At 46.3% G+C, this 16,005-nt stretch overlaps 1 protein-coding gene across 1 annotated transcript in view; it reads right to left on the minus strand.

Moving 5' to 3' along the window:
- Window positions 1-1,875: 1,875 nt before the first annotated feature.
- Window positions 1,876-16,005, minus strand: part of COL28A1 (collagen type XXVIII alpha 1 chain) — a 55,226-nt gene continuing 41,096 nt past the window's right edge. The window contains exons 28-38 of the mRNA XM_069985122.1: window positions 15,241-15,309; window positions 15,052-15,120; window positions 14,127-14,207; window positions 7,126-7,161; window positions 6,938-6,974; window positions 5,919-6,476; window positions 5,490-5,839; window positions 5,081-5,195; window positions 4,385-4,489; window positions 3,828-4,019; window positions 1,876-2,910 (exon numbers count right to left, since the gene is read on the minus strand). Coding sequence (XP_069841223.1) covers window positions 2,903-2,910; window positions 3,828-4,019; window positions 4,385-4,489; window positions 5,081-5,195; window positions 5,490-5,839; window positions 5,919-6,476; window positions 6,938-6,974; window positions 7,126-7,161; window positions 14,127-14,207; window positions 15,052-15,120; window positions 15,241-15,309 — 1,620 coding nt within the window. The 3' untranslated portion in view covers window positions 1,876-2,902. The remainder of the gene's footprint in view (window positions 2,911-3,827; window positions 4,020-4,384; window positions 4,490-5,080; window positions 5,196-5,489; window positions 5,840-5,918; window positions 6,477-6,937; window positions 6,975-7,125; window positions 7,162-14,126; window positions 14,208-15,051; window positions 15,121-15,240; window positions 15,310-16,005) is intronic.

A 16,005-nucleotide genomic window follows, 5' to 3' on the forward strand; every position in this document is an offset into this window, starting at 1 on the left:
TCGCTTTGCTGGGTTGGCGGTTGCTGACCAAAACAGTGTGGAGTTGGTGTAGGGACCCATGTGAACCAGGAGACCGACACATGGTACATGAGGCAATATGGTTTGATCAAATTATATACCAACATCCTGGCGTTGGTTTTTAAATGTAGCCGAGTGGCATTAGTGTCAGCCATAGGTGTGAGGTGCAGCAGCTCCTTTCTCTCCATGTCTTATGTATTTTTTACCACACCAATTAGGCTGGGTTCACACTGCGTTTTTGAAATCCGTTTAACTTATACGTCTTATGGAAAAAACGGATGCAAAAAAATTATGCCAAAACGGATGCAATTGTGTGTCATGCGTTTGGATCTGTTTTTCCATTGACTTCTATTATAAAAAAAAAAACGGATGACACAAAAGTAGTGTTGACTACGTTTTTCTGTCCGTTAATAGTAACCAATTAAAAACGGGTACCTTGAACAGATTGCAAAAACTCAGTGTGAACCCAGCCTTACCATTACCGATCCACCAATGCCGGTGATTGCCCTTTGTGGGTCCAGCGGCAGTTACACTAGACTGTCAGCTATCAGTTGACAGTTTAGTTGTGGCTCCCGGGCACTGTTTGTGTAAACAGTGAACATCAGAAGGAGGTCAGTAAATATACGTCCTGGTGCTGAAACTAACCTCCTACAAGGACTGTCCCCTGCTCCATCCTGATTGTAGGTGGTGGTATGTGATGGACCCCAAACCACCAAGCGAAATAAATAAAACCCAAGATTGCATAATAAAGACACAACACACTGTAATCAGGTGTCAAATAATCACAATTTTATTTAAAATCACATGACACTGAAAATGGCAGACCCCTGACTCACGAAAAGCCACCCTTCAGCACTCAGACGAGGAAAAAACCCCTGTGGGGGAAACCTTGAGGGAGCCATGGCTGGAGGGTTGCCCCTCCCCTGGGCTTAGAGGGTAATGTCGATATAACATAGTTTGTAGATTTTACCAGGATATAAATATACTTAACCTGATGTGGGAGAGATCTGGCTGCCATATCTGTCACCTTAGTAATAGCTAAGCTGATGTATATCTTCCAGGTCCACCTTTAATGGGTAGTCTTAAGCAGACAACCCCATTTCCCCTGCTTGAACCTCCAAAATTAAGGGTAGAAGAGAGTAAGTTAGTCAAGCTCAAGGTCCTCTGGCGCATCCAAGATGGCACTGATCCAGACAGCGGGCCTTTGTTTTATAGAAGCTTCTTTATGACATAAGTGATTGACCTCACAGCTCACGGTTGCCATGGTTACTATGTGTACACACAGAGGTCTAAAGCATTAACCCTATAATGACTGGTGATACACTTTACTGCAGAGGTCATCAAACACACTGCTTGTGGTTAGGACATAATAAGAAGGCTTAATAATAAGAGCTTAGAGATGACATGTACAGGTAGTTGTGGATGTGCTATACCCCAGATCGGCCATGTAACTAGCTGACGTCGCAGGGCTGCTATGCAAAGTGCCAATTCCTATTGGCAGTCAGTAAATGAGTGCGGATCTGGCAGATGGTAGGGGGCTTGACCCTCACACAATTGTTGGATCATTCAGTGCATTTATTTCGTGTAATAGGGCCCTAAGGACAAGGTGGAGGGGCCCTACAATTCCTGATGGCAGTTTCACGTTTTTTTCACCTCACTGTAGCTTTGGTGTTGTATCGGACACACCCAGTGGACAGGCCGCCAGTGTGATCATACGACCATGGAAGTGCATAAAGGAAGTATATGAAATATACAAAAAAAATTCCTTATATCACCAGTATTTTTTTATTAAATTTTATTCGATTTTAAGAGTCGTACAAAAAAAAAAAAAAAAAACACAACATCTCTACTCTCTAAAAAAAATAGTGATATGTACAAAGATGAAGGTTACATTCATGTATACAGCAGTGTGGGTGCCGGTGTGACCGTCCTATGTGATATGGACTGAGAGCTAGTATAAATATTAACTTATGTTTGACACACAACTAGTCACATGTCATTGTAAAAAACATAAAAACAAAAAAACAAAAACAATAATGTAAAGTATAAAACATCAATCTAATGAAAACTACTATTCATGGCTACAGTAATGTTGTACATAATATACATTATAGATTCAGCACCAAAAACATAGATTGACAATATGCCTTTAGGGTAAACATAAGGCAGATGTGCTAATATGTTAGAATTTGACTTATTAGAGGAGCAGTTTGTGCTGCAGAGCTGCTATTCCTAAAGTACGTAAGGACTGGAATGACTAGGAATACTAGGAATGGACCTTGCTCGTCTTTAAGGAACACTTCAGGTAAAACTCAGTGCACGGCCTGGGGGTAGCTAATGTCACATGGTTTGGAAGGCTAGAATCCCTATGTCATATACCTATGTACGTCACATTTGAATGGAGTGTTCCCTTTAAGAATTATTGCCATGTCATAGAATGATAGTAGGGGTTTAGATGCTGAGACCCCCCCACCAATTGCTGAAAAGAAGGACACGCCTTGCTGGGTTCTCGTTGGGTAGATGGGACTAGCATTGTACAGGCTCATAAGACAGCAGAGCTATAGTGAATACAGCTGTAGCTTTAAATACAGTATTGAAATAGTCTATCCTAAGGGACATTGGTCGACAAGATAAAAAAAAATCCTTTAGTCTCCTATTGTGTGACGTCAGTTCAAGTGAGCAAAACCTTTTGCTATTGTGCTAACAGCATAAGACTTTGCCCCCGGGGCATAGAAGGCAACATAACATTGGGATAAAGCTATAGGTCACTAAAAAAGCTATTCCGTGACATCATAAACAGCACTGGCGGTGAATCGGCACACTTAGGGAAATGTTCTTGTGAATCCTTCAGTTTCTAGAGTATCGCCTCTCGCTTTACTCCACCTTATTTTTCTGTAAAAATATAAAAGAAAAAAGTTTACCTCCAAGCATCGCTATACAGTAAAGTCAATTCACTACACGCCTATGCCGGCTTTTGTAAGAAGGTTTGTGTATTGCTTTTTGACACCGTTGGCAGTGCCCATTGGAGGCAGAAATTAGGGGATGATCTTACATATACCTCTGTTGTATATCTGTTACAGTTGATACAAATGGTATTTACCATACATCACCTATATAAACCTATGGTTATAGAACAGGGGTAGGGAACCTTTGCGCTCCAGCTGTTGCAAAACTACAACTCCCATCATGTCTGGACAGCAAAAGCTTTAGCTTAAATGGGATTACTATAGAGGGCACTATTACTAAGAGAGGTGCACTAAGGGGCCACCACCATTGCTGAGTAGGGGCCCAATTACTGTGTGGAGGGCACCAAGTTGGCACCACTACTGGAGGGGGCACCTTGTAGGAGCACTTTTACTGTGTGAGGAATTCATGGGGCACCATTACTGTGTGAGGGCACTCAGGAGAAACTCCTGTACTATGTGGGTCCCAAAGCAGGGTACCACTAATATGGGGGCACTAAGTAGGGCACATAACCCTATGGTACCCTATGTATTTAGGAGTCATCATGGTGGTCTGGGCTGGATGGAGAGGAAAAGAGAATGACTGTAGTCATCCATCACCAGTGAGGCAATGGATGGATGGATGGATGTGATCAGACATACTGTATTCACTTATATGTGGTCTAATGCAGGGCTATACTGTGCAGGGTGCCACTATAGGACTGGTATGTGACAGCTATATGGGCATTGTGATTAAGCAATGTATAGGTATTGTGTAATGTGGTGGTTAGGAGCCTATCCTATTCTATTTTGTATCTGCCTTCAAAAGTTTTATTATATTACTTTGGGATTTTTTGTATAACTTACCTCCCTCATGGGGGTAGACACAGGATTTCTTACATTCATCTTCAGTATCAAAACGATTACCATTCCCACTGCAGCCACCGTACCAGAACTGGGCACAAGAGTTGGCTTGTTTATCGTAATACCATTTAATGATATAAGTCCGGCATGGACCCTGATCTAATGGCAGCTTGCATCGTGCATCCTGGATGTATTCTACAAGACATTAAGAGGGATATAAGGATAAAATAAATATTTACTGCTGTGGACTTAAAGGGATCTCCCCATGTACACCAGATCTGTGGGGGTCACAACGATTGGATTCCCATGATTCTGCAGGTTATCCCCTATACACAGATAACATGCTCAGATGGAAATAATATCTTTAAAATTCAAACCACTGGTGCATTTCTGCACTGGTTTTCTTTGCACCAAAAAGGGTTTTTGCATGCAAATCCACTATAAAAAAAGTTGCAAAGTATCTTCCTCATTCATCGCGGCAGGTACCATTGAACACGTGTCATAACTCAATACTTTTCATAGGTCTGTCTCAGAGAAGGGTAGGTATAAATGAAGCGCACCTATTTTTGGTTTTATTGGTTCGACAATCTCTGATGAGCTTGGGGACAGTATGACAGTCCTAGATGACGTTGATGATCCTGGAGATGCAATCTCCGCTGACGATACTGTATAGCAAACACAAAGCAGACATAGTTAAGTACATTAAAGCAATATTCCAATACTATGGTATATCCATTAGATACGTAAATGTCTGATGGATGCAAGTCCCATCGCTAGGACCCACCCCTATCTTTCCACCAGGGGCCTCCTATCCCCCCTCCAGTCTGATTGATGTAAACTAAAAGCAGCCGAGGCAGTTGTTTTACGCAGTGTGTAATCCCCATTGACAATGTAGCATCACAATTTATGTTGTTTCTGTAACTCCTGAATTACAGAAACATCATCGCTAACAGCGCCATTGATATGCTGCTTATGCAACTCCCATTAACGTCTATGGCTGTTATCTAAACTACTAGTGTATGTGGCTGTGTTCAGCTTCCTAACCACTTCCAGTGACCACAAGGAGGATGGAAAAGGCCAGGGGGTCCTTGATCTTGTGATAGGTACAGGTCCCAGAGGTGGGATCTATTGGTTTTATGCATCTACTGGACATTTATGGGGTATCTTGTGGATATTCCATATGTGTCCAGATGGGAATATGCCTTTTAGGTAATAAAGTAATAGACTGTAAAGGGAAAAATCAAAGCATTAGTTACCCCTGGTGTTGGAAGATGACGGCTGCCCTGTGTCCTCATTCTCATCAGCATAATCTTCTTCTTCTTCTTCTTCTTCTCCTTCATCTATGCTTGGAATAGGGACCACTTCTTTTGGCTACAAATAAAAAACAATAACCATTGAAGAATACAAAAGATGAATAATCATTTCCTGCAAGTTGAATTTTAAACTTTAGGTTTATTACGTTTGGCCACATTCTACCTACAGTATAGTTTTGGTGCAAACATAGTCTACATAGTCTAAAATGCACCATATTTACTGGAGTGTATTACATGTGGTAAATTTGGTGCACTGTCTGGTCTGGACTGTCTAGTTTGCTCAAAGGTGAACCTATAAATTACTCGATTAGTGGGAATTTGAGTAGTTGACATTTGCATATTTTGACAATACCGAAACTTGTGGCTGCCGATTAATAACAATATTCTGTTCTGTCCTTCGTCTCTCTTCCTCTAGACGAATCCTTTCTTCTTCTCGTCGAATGATTTCTTGCTGCCTAAGTCTTTCTTGTTGGATTCTTTCTTCTTCTAACCTTATTCTTTCCTCTAACCTACGTTTTTCTTCCAGTCTAAGACTTTCCTCCGTGTTGACGCGGTCATTGTTGCCTGGAGATGCCACAAAGGTAGTACTGCTGGAGGAGCCTTTCTGGGTATACATTGTACTGATTTTGTTCCCTACTCGGTTGTAGATGAGGGCACCATTTTCATCCTCACAGAACTGGTTCACCAATTTGGATTCCAAAGCTAGAAGAGATTATAGTATAGATTATTGACCTTACTAATAATACGGCAATATATTCACAAAGTTACTCAACTTTTTTACCTGGTAAAGTGTTGAAATCATCTATTAAGTACATGTGTTCAGCATCAGGGTCGGATGCAATAAGATTTAGTTCCCTAATGAATTCTTGTTGAGTTGGGTCACTGGAGTTCACAATTCCAATGGCGTACATTTCTATATTGGCCGCCTGAGCCTCCCGAACAGCTATGTCCAGTTTCACAGTTTCCCTCTTGTCTGTCTGACCATCGGTGAGGACAATGGCTACTTTCCTCACACCATTCCTTGCTCCGTAAAAACCTTCCTGTGTAGCTTTTCGTATGGCGGTTCCCGTGTAGGTACCTTCTCCCATGTACATCATCTTTCTGATGGCTTGCTTTACGTCTTGCTGAGTGGTGAACCTGTTTAGGCCAAATTCGAGCTTTACTTCTAAACTGTATAGGACAAGTCCTATACGAGTGGCATTCCGTCCTACGGTTACGCGCTCAACCAGCGCTGTCACAAAGTCTTTGATGATTTCAAAGTTTTCTGGTCCAACACTCTCAGAGCTGTCAATGACGAAGACAAGTTCCATGGGGATCTCTTTACATTTAACACCGCAACCTATAGGGAACAATACAAAGAATTGTAGTTATAATCCCCTCTAATCTTTTATGTGATGCCACAGTTCAGATTCCTTTAGAGGGAATTTAACATTTCCAAGTAACAAAGTTGGGCAATGTTTTTTTTGTGTGCAGAAAATGGGAGTTTTCACACAAAGACAGGGCCTTCCACTTTCCTCTGGCACAGGAAATTATATATTCCCTCTATATGTGAGCAAATAGTAAAAAGATAAAAGATTGTATTACTTAAAGACCAGACTACACAGGGGTTGGTTGCAGTCTGTTACCATGGGACACATAGGCCTACATAGAAACAAAACTACAATACTAGCTCCCCAGTTATATTGCGAGGTTTCAGGTTTTTTTTTATAGATACAACAAAACTAATATGGTCTCCAAGGTGGATATAGTTTTTAAAGTTTTACCAACATATGATGCAAAACAAACAGTAAAATAACTTACCACAAATTTCCTTGATCATCTTAATGATATCTTCTCTCTGTGTGATTAGGAAATAATACAGGCGTGTATATGAGAAAAACATATATAAGTATGGTACATAAAATACATAAAAAGACTATATAACATGATTTTGCTAAATTTTATGCATACTTAACATAATAATGGTATAGTAACAGCATTTAACTTACTGTTAATCCCGGGTCTCCTTTATTTCCAGGTCTTCCCTGTAAAAACATGGAAAATATTGTTATTTCTGGATGGCAGGGCGGCTTTCCTGCTCTCCCAAAACAAGACAATATTCTGTCCTCTATTCTTAAAGGGGTTATCTAGCGCTACAAAAACATGGCCAATTTCTTTCAGAGACAGCCCCACTCTTGTCTCCAGCTTGGGTGGGGTTTTGCTGCTCAGTTCCATTGAAGTGAATAGAGCTTATTTGCAAACCGCACCTGAACTGGAGACAAATCGTGTTGTCTCTGAAAGAAAGTGGCCATGTTTTTTTGTCAAGAGCAGTAGCAAATCCCCATAGAAAACTTCTACTACCCATAACAGTTCCTGACCTGGACAGAGGTGGCAGCAAAGAGCACTGTGTCAGACTGAAAAGAATACAGCACTTCCTGCAAGACATACAGCAGCTGCTATGTACTGGAAGATTTTTAAATAAAAGTAAATTACAATCTATGATTAAGGGCCTGCCGGCCAGAAACGCACATGTTCGTGTCTCCTTACTTGTGACTTTTGTACCATGAGATTTTAACCCATTGGAATAAAGTACAGAATTTTTTTCATCTCAGGACGTGCTGACCTGCCTTTTCTTTTTTTAAAATTACAATCTTTTTAACTTTCTGAAACCAGTTGATTTGAATGAAAAAGATTTTCGCCAGAGTACCCTTTTAAAGCCAGTGTTGCACTCCAATTTGGAGTCCCTGTGATAAGAAGCCGGCTGCGATTGCCCATTATGTTTTACTTATTTTGAATCTGCAGTGTAAAACCCAACCCTTAGTGTTTGAAATCACCTGATGTTAATGTGTGTGTGTAATATGTTAATTTCTATGAAATGCTATGAAATGGTAACCTTCCACCAGCCCTCCTTAGCTATGAGCCGACCGACGTGGTTCTCATTTATGGATTTCCACTCTTCTGTTTGTATGTTCTCCTTGTAAGATAAACTCTACCAGTTGTGTCTTGCAGCAGTTTAACCTTCTCCCTCATGAAATGAACAAGTATATACACTTAGGGAGGGCTGGGCAATATTGGCCTAAATCAATATCGCGGTTTATCACACATGTAGCCGCAGTAACGATAATTCAACGATAACTATGACACGCCCCTTTTTGCAAGCCACACCCACTTGCCGTGCCATACTGGTGACATTTTGATTAAAAAAAGTAAAAAAGAGCAGCAACCTGTGGTTAGTTTATTATCATTATTAATTTTTGTCATTATTAGGGGATCTGGACATGTATATAAAGGTATACAGCCTCTACAGGATGTGTATACACAGAGGGTCACATAGGGATAGGTGTGTATGACTATATGGGGGGGTGGAGGGTGGATAGGGGTGTATTACTATACAGGAGGTACATAGGGATGGGGGTACAGGACTATACAGGGGGGACGGATTGGGGTGTATGAATATACAGGGGGGACAGATAGGGGTGTATGACTATACAGCGGGGACGGATTGGGGTGTATGACTATACAGGGGGGACTGATAGGGGTGTATGACTATACAGGGGGGACGGATTGGGGTGTATGACTATACAGGGGGGACGGATAGGGGTGTATGACTATACAAGGGGGACGGATAGGGGTGTATGACTATACAGGGGGGACGGATAGGGCTGTATGACTATACAGGGGGGACGGATTGGGGTGTATGACTATACAGAGGGGACGGATTGGGGTGTATGACTATACAGAGGGGACAGATTGGGGTGTATGACTATACAGGGGGGATTGGGGTGTATGACTATACAGGGGGGATTGGGGTTTATGACTATACAGGGGGGGTGGATTGGGGTGTATGACTATACAGAGGGGACGGATAGGGGTGTATGACTATACAGAGGGGACAGATTGGGGTGTATGACTATACAGGGGGGGATTGCAGTGTATGACTATACAGGGGGGATTGGGGTGTATGACTATACGGGGGGGGTGGATAGGGGTGTATGACTATACAGGGGGGTGGATTGTGGTGAATGACTATACAGGGGGGACGGATAGGGGTGTATGACTATACAGAGGGGACGGATAGGGGCGTATGACTGTACAGGGAGGGCGGACAGGGGTGTATGACTATACAGGGGGGGGTGGATTGTGGTGAATGACTATACAGGGGGGACGGATAGGGGTGTATGACTATACAGGGGGGACGGATAGGGGTGTATGACTATACAGGGGGGACGGATAGGGGTATATGACTATACAGGGGGGACGGATAGGGGTGTATGACTATACAGGGGGGACGGATAGGGGTATATGACTATACAGGGGGGACGGATAGGGGTGTATGACTATACAGGGGGGACGGATAGGGGTGTATGCACTGGCGGAACTACCACCGTAGCAGCCGTAGCGGCTGCTACGGGGCCCCGCCGCATCAGGGGCCCGTGACGCGGGCCCCTGGAGCTTACATATCCTGCAGCACCCGGCGGCTGAGCATGCCTCCCGGGTGCTGTAGCCGGGGGCCGGTCCCGTGCTCCTCCCGACCCGGAGACTCCTTTCCCCAACCATAGGGAAAAGGAGTCACTGGGCCAGGGGGAGCACGGGACCGGTCCACAGCGCTCCTGTCATCCCCTGTCTGATGGGCAGCTGCCGTCTGATGCCGCGTCCTAGCCCCGGCAGCGCGCGTATCATAGAGTTCTGTGTGGGCTTGTGCTGCGGCCGCGACTTCCGGCACAGAGACGTGTGCCGGAAGTCGCGGCCACAGGCTCACACAGAACTCTATGATACGCGCGCTGCCGGGGCTAGGACGCGGCATCAGACGGCAGCCGCGCATCAGACAGGGGGTGACAGGAAAAAGGCTCGACGGGGGAGCATGTTGTTAGGTGAGTCTTTTTCTTTTTTTTAAACTTGCTTTCCTCGGACAAAGGGGGCGGAAGGGGGAATCTATAAGGAAGGGGGGGGGGGAGAAGGGGGCATCTATAAGGAAGGGGGGGAGAAGGGGGCATCTATAAGGAAGGGGGGGAGAAGGGGGCATCTATAAGGAAGGGGGGGGGAAGGGGGCATCTATAAGGAAGGGGGGGGAAGGGGGCATCTATAAGGAAGGGGGTGGGAAGGGGGCATCTATAAGGAAGGAGGGGGGAGAAGGGGGCATCTATAAGGAAGGGGGGGGGGGGAGAAGGGGGCATCTATAAGGAAGGGGGGGGAGAAGGGGGCATCTATAAGGAAGGGGGGGGAAGAGAAGGGGGCATCTATAAGGAAGGGGGGGAGAAGGGGGCATCTTTAAGGAAGGGGGGGAGAAGGGGGCATCTTTAAGGAAGGGGGGGAGAAGGGGGCATCTATAAGGAAGGGGGGGGGGGGGGAGAAGGGGGCATCTATAAGGAAGGGGGGGAGAAGGGGGCATCTATAAGGAGGGGGGGAGAAGGGGGCATCTATAAGGAAGGGGGGGGAGAAGGGGGCATCTATAAGGAAGGGGGGGGAAGAGAAGGGGGCATCTATAAGGAAGGGGGGAGAAGAGAAGGGGGCATCTATAAGGAAGGGGGGGAGAAGGGGGCATCTATAAGGAAGGGGGGAGGAGAGAAGGGGGCATCTATAAGGAAGGGGGGGGGAGGAGAGGAGGGGGCATCTATAAGGAAGGGGGGAGAAGAGAAGGGGGCATCTATAAGGAAGGGGGGGGAAGAGAGGGGGGCATCTATAAGGATGGGGGGGGAAGAGAAGGGGGCATCTATAAGGAAGGGGGGGGGAGAGAAGGGGGCATCTATAAGGAAGGGGGGGGGAGAAGAGAAGGGGGCATCTATAAGGAAGGGGGGGGGGGAGAGAAGGGGGCATCTATAAGGAAGGGCGGGGGGAGAGAAGGGGGCATCTATAAGGAAGCGGGGGAAGAGAAGGGGGCATCTATAAGGAAGGGGGGGAGAAGAGAAGGGGGCATCTATAAGGAATGGGGGGAGAAGAGAAGGGGGCATCTAGAAGAGAAGGGGGGAGGGGGACATCTATAAGGAAGGGGGGGAGAGGGGGGCATCTATAAGGAAGGGGGGGAGAGGGGGGCATCTATAAGGGAGGGGGGAGAGGGGGACCATCTATAAGGAAGGGGGGGAGGGAGACATCTATAAGGAAGGGGGGGGAGGGGGGCATCTATAAGGGGGGGGGGAGAGGGCCATCTATAAGGGGGGGACACCATAGGGGGAGAGCAGGCCATCTATAAGGGGAGAACATAGGGGGAGAGGGGGATATAAACGTACAACATTGGGGGAGAGGGGAACATCTATAAGGGGACAATAAAGGGGGAAAGGGGGCCATCTATAAGGGGACAATATAGGGGAAGAGGGGGCCATCTATAGGGGGGGCAACATAGGGGACCATCTATAAGGGGACAACATGGGGGGGCATCTATAAGGGGGACAGCGGGGGGGGGGGCAACATAAGGAAGCTATCTATAAGGAGGGGCGACAGAGAGGAGGGCCATATACTAAAATGGGATCACATAGAGTCAGCCTACCCACTAAATGTGGGTGTAAAGGGGCCAATACAGATGTGCAGTTGGTAGAGATGAGGATGGTGACAGAGTGTGGAGCCTAATATGTCTGTCTGGCAGATTCTGTGGATTCGTGGCCCGGAGAAGTTCTCATAACGGCCCAGGACGGATGGAAAATAAAATGAAAAGGGAAAAACTCCGATCAGAGAAGACGTCTCCTGTAAGTCACCTGATGTAACTGTACTGTAATTTATATGGTGTACAGAACCTGTGTAGAGCTGAGTGTGTTGATGGCGTAGTGGTCGATCGAGAGGGGGTGGGGCGGGGGGGCCCCAATCAAAAGTTTGCTATGGGGCCCAGCCATTTCTAGTTACGCCCCTGGGTGTATGTCTATACAGGGGGGACGGATAGGGGTATATGACTATACAGGGGGGACGGATAGGGGTGTATGACTATACAGGGGGGGATTGGGGTGTATGACTATACAGGGGGGGATTGGGGTGTATGACTATACAGGGGGGAATTGGGGTGTATGACTATACAGGGGGGGTGGATTGGAATGTGTGACTATACAGGGGGGGTGGATTGGGGTGTATGACTATACAGGGGAGGTGGATTGGAATGTGTGACTATACAGGGGGGGGTGGATTGGGGTGTATGACTATACAGGGGGGGTGGATTGGAATGTGTGACTATACAGGGGGGGTGGATTGGGGTGTATGACTATACAGGGGGTGGATTGGGGTGTATGACTATACAGGGGGGGATAGGGCTGTATGACTATACAGGGGGGGTGGTGGATTGGGGTGTATGACTATACAGGGGGTGGATTGGGGTGTATGACTATACAGGGGGGGATAGGGGTGTATGACTATACAGGGGGTGGATTGGGGTGTATGACTATACAGGGGGGAGGGGAGGGATTGGGGTGTATGACTATACAGGGGGTGGATTGGGGTGTATGACTATACAGGGGGGATTGGGGTGTATGACTATACAGGGGGGAGGGGAGGGATTGGGGTGTATTACTGTACAGGGAGCACAGGGAGGTGTATGCTGGGACCTGTAGTCCCCTCAGTACAGGGCTGTAACATAGGAGGAATGGATGGGCTGCAGCAGGCAGGATGCCATACACAGCAATGTCTCCTATAACTTATCCTGCCTGCTGCAGCACATTCCTCCTATGTTACAGTCCTGTACTGTTACTGAGGGGACTACAGGACAGCCGCCGCCAAGTGCTGCTGTGACATGGCTGCGTCCCTGCACACATAGGACAACATGTGCAGCGCTCGCCGTCAGGTGTGGGGGGGCGCTCGGACGGGACTGGTGCCGGTCCCCCCTCCCGGAACAGTCCCGTCCGATCGCCCCAACACCTGGCCGGCGAGCGCTGCACATGTTGTCCTGTGTGTGCAGGGACGCGGCCATGTCACAGCAGCACTTGGCGGCGGCTTTCCTGTAGTCCCCTCAGTGTGCAAGGACACCGGACGGGTGGTGGGTGCTTTGGCAGGACAGGTGCAACGGGACGGAGCCTCGGACCGGACGGGTGGGTAGGGCAGACAGCTGCGCGGACGGGGCGGTCGGGCGGTCGCTTGAACTTGCCGGGGGGGGGGGGGGGGGAATGCATTGTCACCTGGACCCTGCTGCTGCTCCTCCACCTCCCGCTCTGATACCAGCGCTGGTGCCTGGCCTGGCTGGTGTGTGCGGGGGCCTCTGACAGGATGGGCGCAGGGACACAGAAATACAAAAATACTGCAAATACCGTCCTGGTCAAGTTGGAGTCGGTTAACCGACGCCAGTGACGGTATCTGTATTTTTGCGGTATACCGCCCAGCCCTACACTTAGGGTACTATTACACGGCCCGATAATAATTGTAAACGAGCGTCGATCTGCTAGATCGGGGCTCGTTTACTGGGCCTATTACACAGCCCGATAATCGTTTAACAAGGGCTGCATGGACATTGTTACCGATGCTAAAACTGCATGCATTACCTGTCCATGGTCCAGGGCTCCCCTTGTGGTCTGCTTCTCCCTGATCCTGCACGCTGCATCTTCAGAGCAGCCTGTCTCAGCTGACAGGCTGCTCAGCCAATCACTGGCCGTGCCGGTCCTGGCCAGTGATTGGCTGAGCAGACTGTCAGCTCAGACAGACTGCTCTGAAGTTGCATCGCGCGGGACCCGGGGAGAAGCAGACCACAAGGGGAGCCCTGGACCATGATTAATGTGTACACTTTGCAAATCATCAGCCGCTGGCTGTGCATCGCTATTACACATTGTTGGCGCCTAACAATTATAGATCCAAACCTAAATCAACGATGATCGTTGTCATCGGCTGATCGTTGTGTTTATTACACGGAATGCCAATCGGCCAGATAGGGCCGATTCGGACGATTATCGTTCCGTGTAAAAGGGCCCTTATGTAGAAGTCACAGGGGACTACTGATAGTTGTCATGTGTATGGCAGATTTACCAAGTGTAGTTATAGGTGATCTATATAAAGCTTCCAATACAAAGAGCTAAGCTGTTGGAGATATTATTGTGTACCGAATCCTTACCGAGTCTCCAGGGCTACCAGGATCTCCATTGTCACCTTTCTCTCCTTTTCTTCCTCTTTCACCAGAAGAACCACGATCACCCTGAAATAATAAATTGGCTCCGATTAGAAAAGGCCATAACCAAATATTCTCTTGGTGTAAAATTTATAATTTTTTTAACAATAGTAACGAATACAAAATGTATTGTTAGAGTATGAAATCTTTAGTTTTGTGCCTGGGGACATATGATGTGGCTTATTCAATCATATGATCTGCACGTGTGGTGACCCCCTGGGATGTTATGTCTGAGGTGCGGCCCGTCACTTGCTAGATGTTGAGGTGTGACGCCAGATCTATGGTGGTTGGCCAAGACACCGCACACAGGTCTCATTGGTTGAACCTGGGCACAGAAGAGTTATTATTGGACAATTCCAGGGAAGGATCTGTTCACATCAACCTTTTCCCAAAGTGTCCCAAAGCAATAAGTTGTAATGTATGGGGAAACCTGTAACTGTTCAAGCTACCTGTAGCAACGCTAAAAGGAAAATTAAGAATTAAACAGTGCCCATTCAAATGAATGACTTTTCTGTGTAATTTAGGATGGGCAGGCCGTCTAGACCAGGGATAGAAACCTTTGGCCCTCAAGCTGTTGCCTAACTACAATTCCCATCATGCCTGGAAAGCCAAAGCTTTGGCCCTGGGAACTGTAGTTTTGCAACAGCTGGAGGTTCGGAGGTTCCCCTTCCCTGCTAGAGCAATTGATGCAGTTTGTAATCTTTCTCTGGACAACAAATGAAGATCCTGGACATGAAACCCCCAACTAATTGAACTCAGAGTTCACTAAAAAAGGTATATGAAGATGGTTTTCCTGAAGTGGACTAAGGATTAATTTGGATTATATATTTGGAAATATTGCATCTTGAAAAAGAATAAAATTTGTCCTGACCTTTGGTCCTAAAAGTCCCTCTCCTGGAAGTCCACGTGGTCCTGGCAAACCTTGAACCCCTTGTTCTCCCTAAAAACAGATTAAAAACATTAAATTTAAGAACAACAAATAAAGGTAGAAAGTTCTGAGAAGTACTAAAGAATTAAATACTTGGCAAAAATAGAACATTGGGTCAAGTGTATTTCTTACCTTTGGACCCTGTATGCCTTCTCCTGGAGGACCCTGGGGGCCGGGTATTCCTGTTTTTCCTAAATTTCCCTAAAAACAGTATTAATATTAATAAAGTGTCTAGTATAGGATAACAACAAATACATAATCATCTGTAGTCATTTTCAGAAGGGTTATGCAGACAAATATATGGAACTAATGGAATATATATATATATATATATATATATATATATATATATATAGTCTCACTATGTAGGGTTAATATTGAGGTGGGGCTAGATCTGAAGCCATGCCATGCTGGCTGCTTTATGAACAAAAGTAAAATAAACCATGCCTCTTAATGGATCTGGTGTGTTTTTCAGTTGTCCGTTTTGCAAGCATATATTAGCACAATGGTTTTTGCCCATTTCTGGCATGTTATGGTAAGTTTGTAAGAGAAACAGATCGCTGATCTCAGGGAGACCAGGCAAACGATAACACTGCCGGCTGCTAGTGAACGCGCTCAATGCAGTGAAATACTAGGTGCATTGCCCCCTGGGAAACATAAATATGCAAAAGAAGATCCCATGGAGCCTCATCAAAGAGTCTCGAAACACAGGACTAGCCAGATATCCCTCCGGGATGTTTCCCAGGGGGCAATGCACCTAGGATTTCACTGCATTGAGCGCTTACTAGCAGCCAGCAGTGTTATCGTTTGTCTGGTCTCCCTGAGATCAGCAATCTGTTTCTCTTATGGCTCTACTAGGCATTGCTCCCACCTAGCCAGAATCCTGCTCCACACTGA

This window comes from Dendropsophus ebraccatus, chromosome 9, assembly GCF_027789765.1.
Source record: "Dendropsophus ebraccatus isolate aDenEbr1 chromosome 9, aDenEbr1.pat, whole genome shotgun sequence".
In the NCBI taxonomy this organism is placed as follows: Eukaryota; Metazoa; Chordata; class Amphibia; order Anura; family Hylidae; genus Dendropsophus; species Dendropsophus ebraccatus.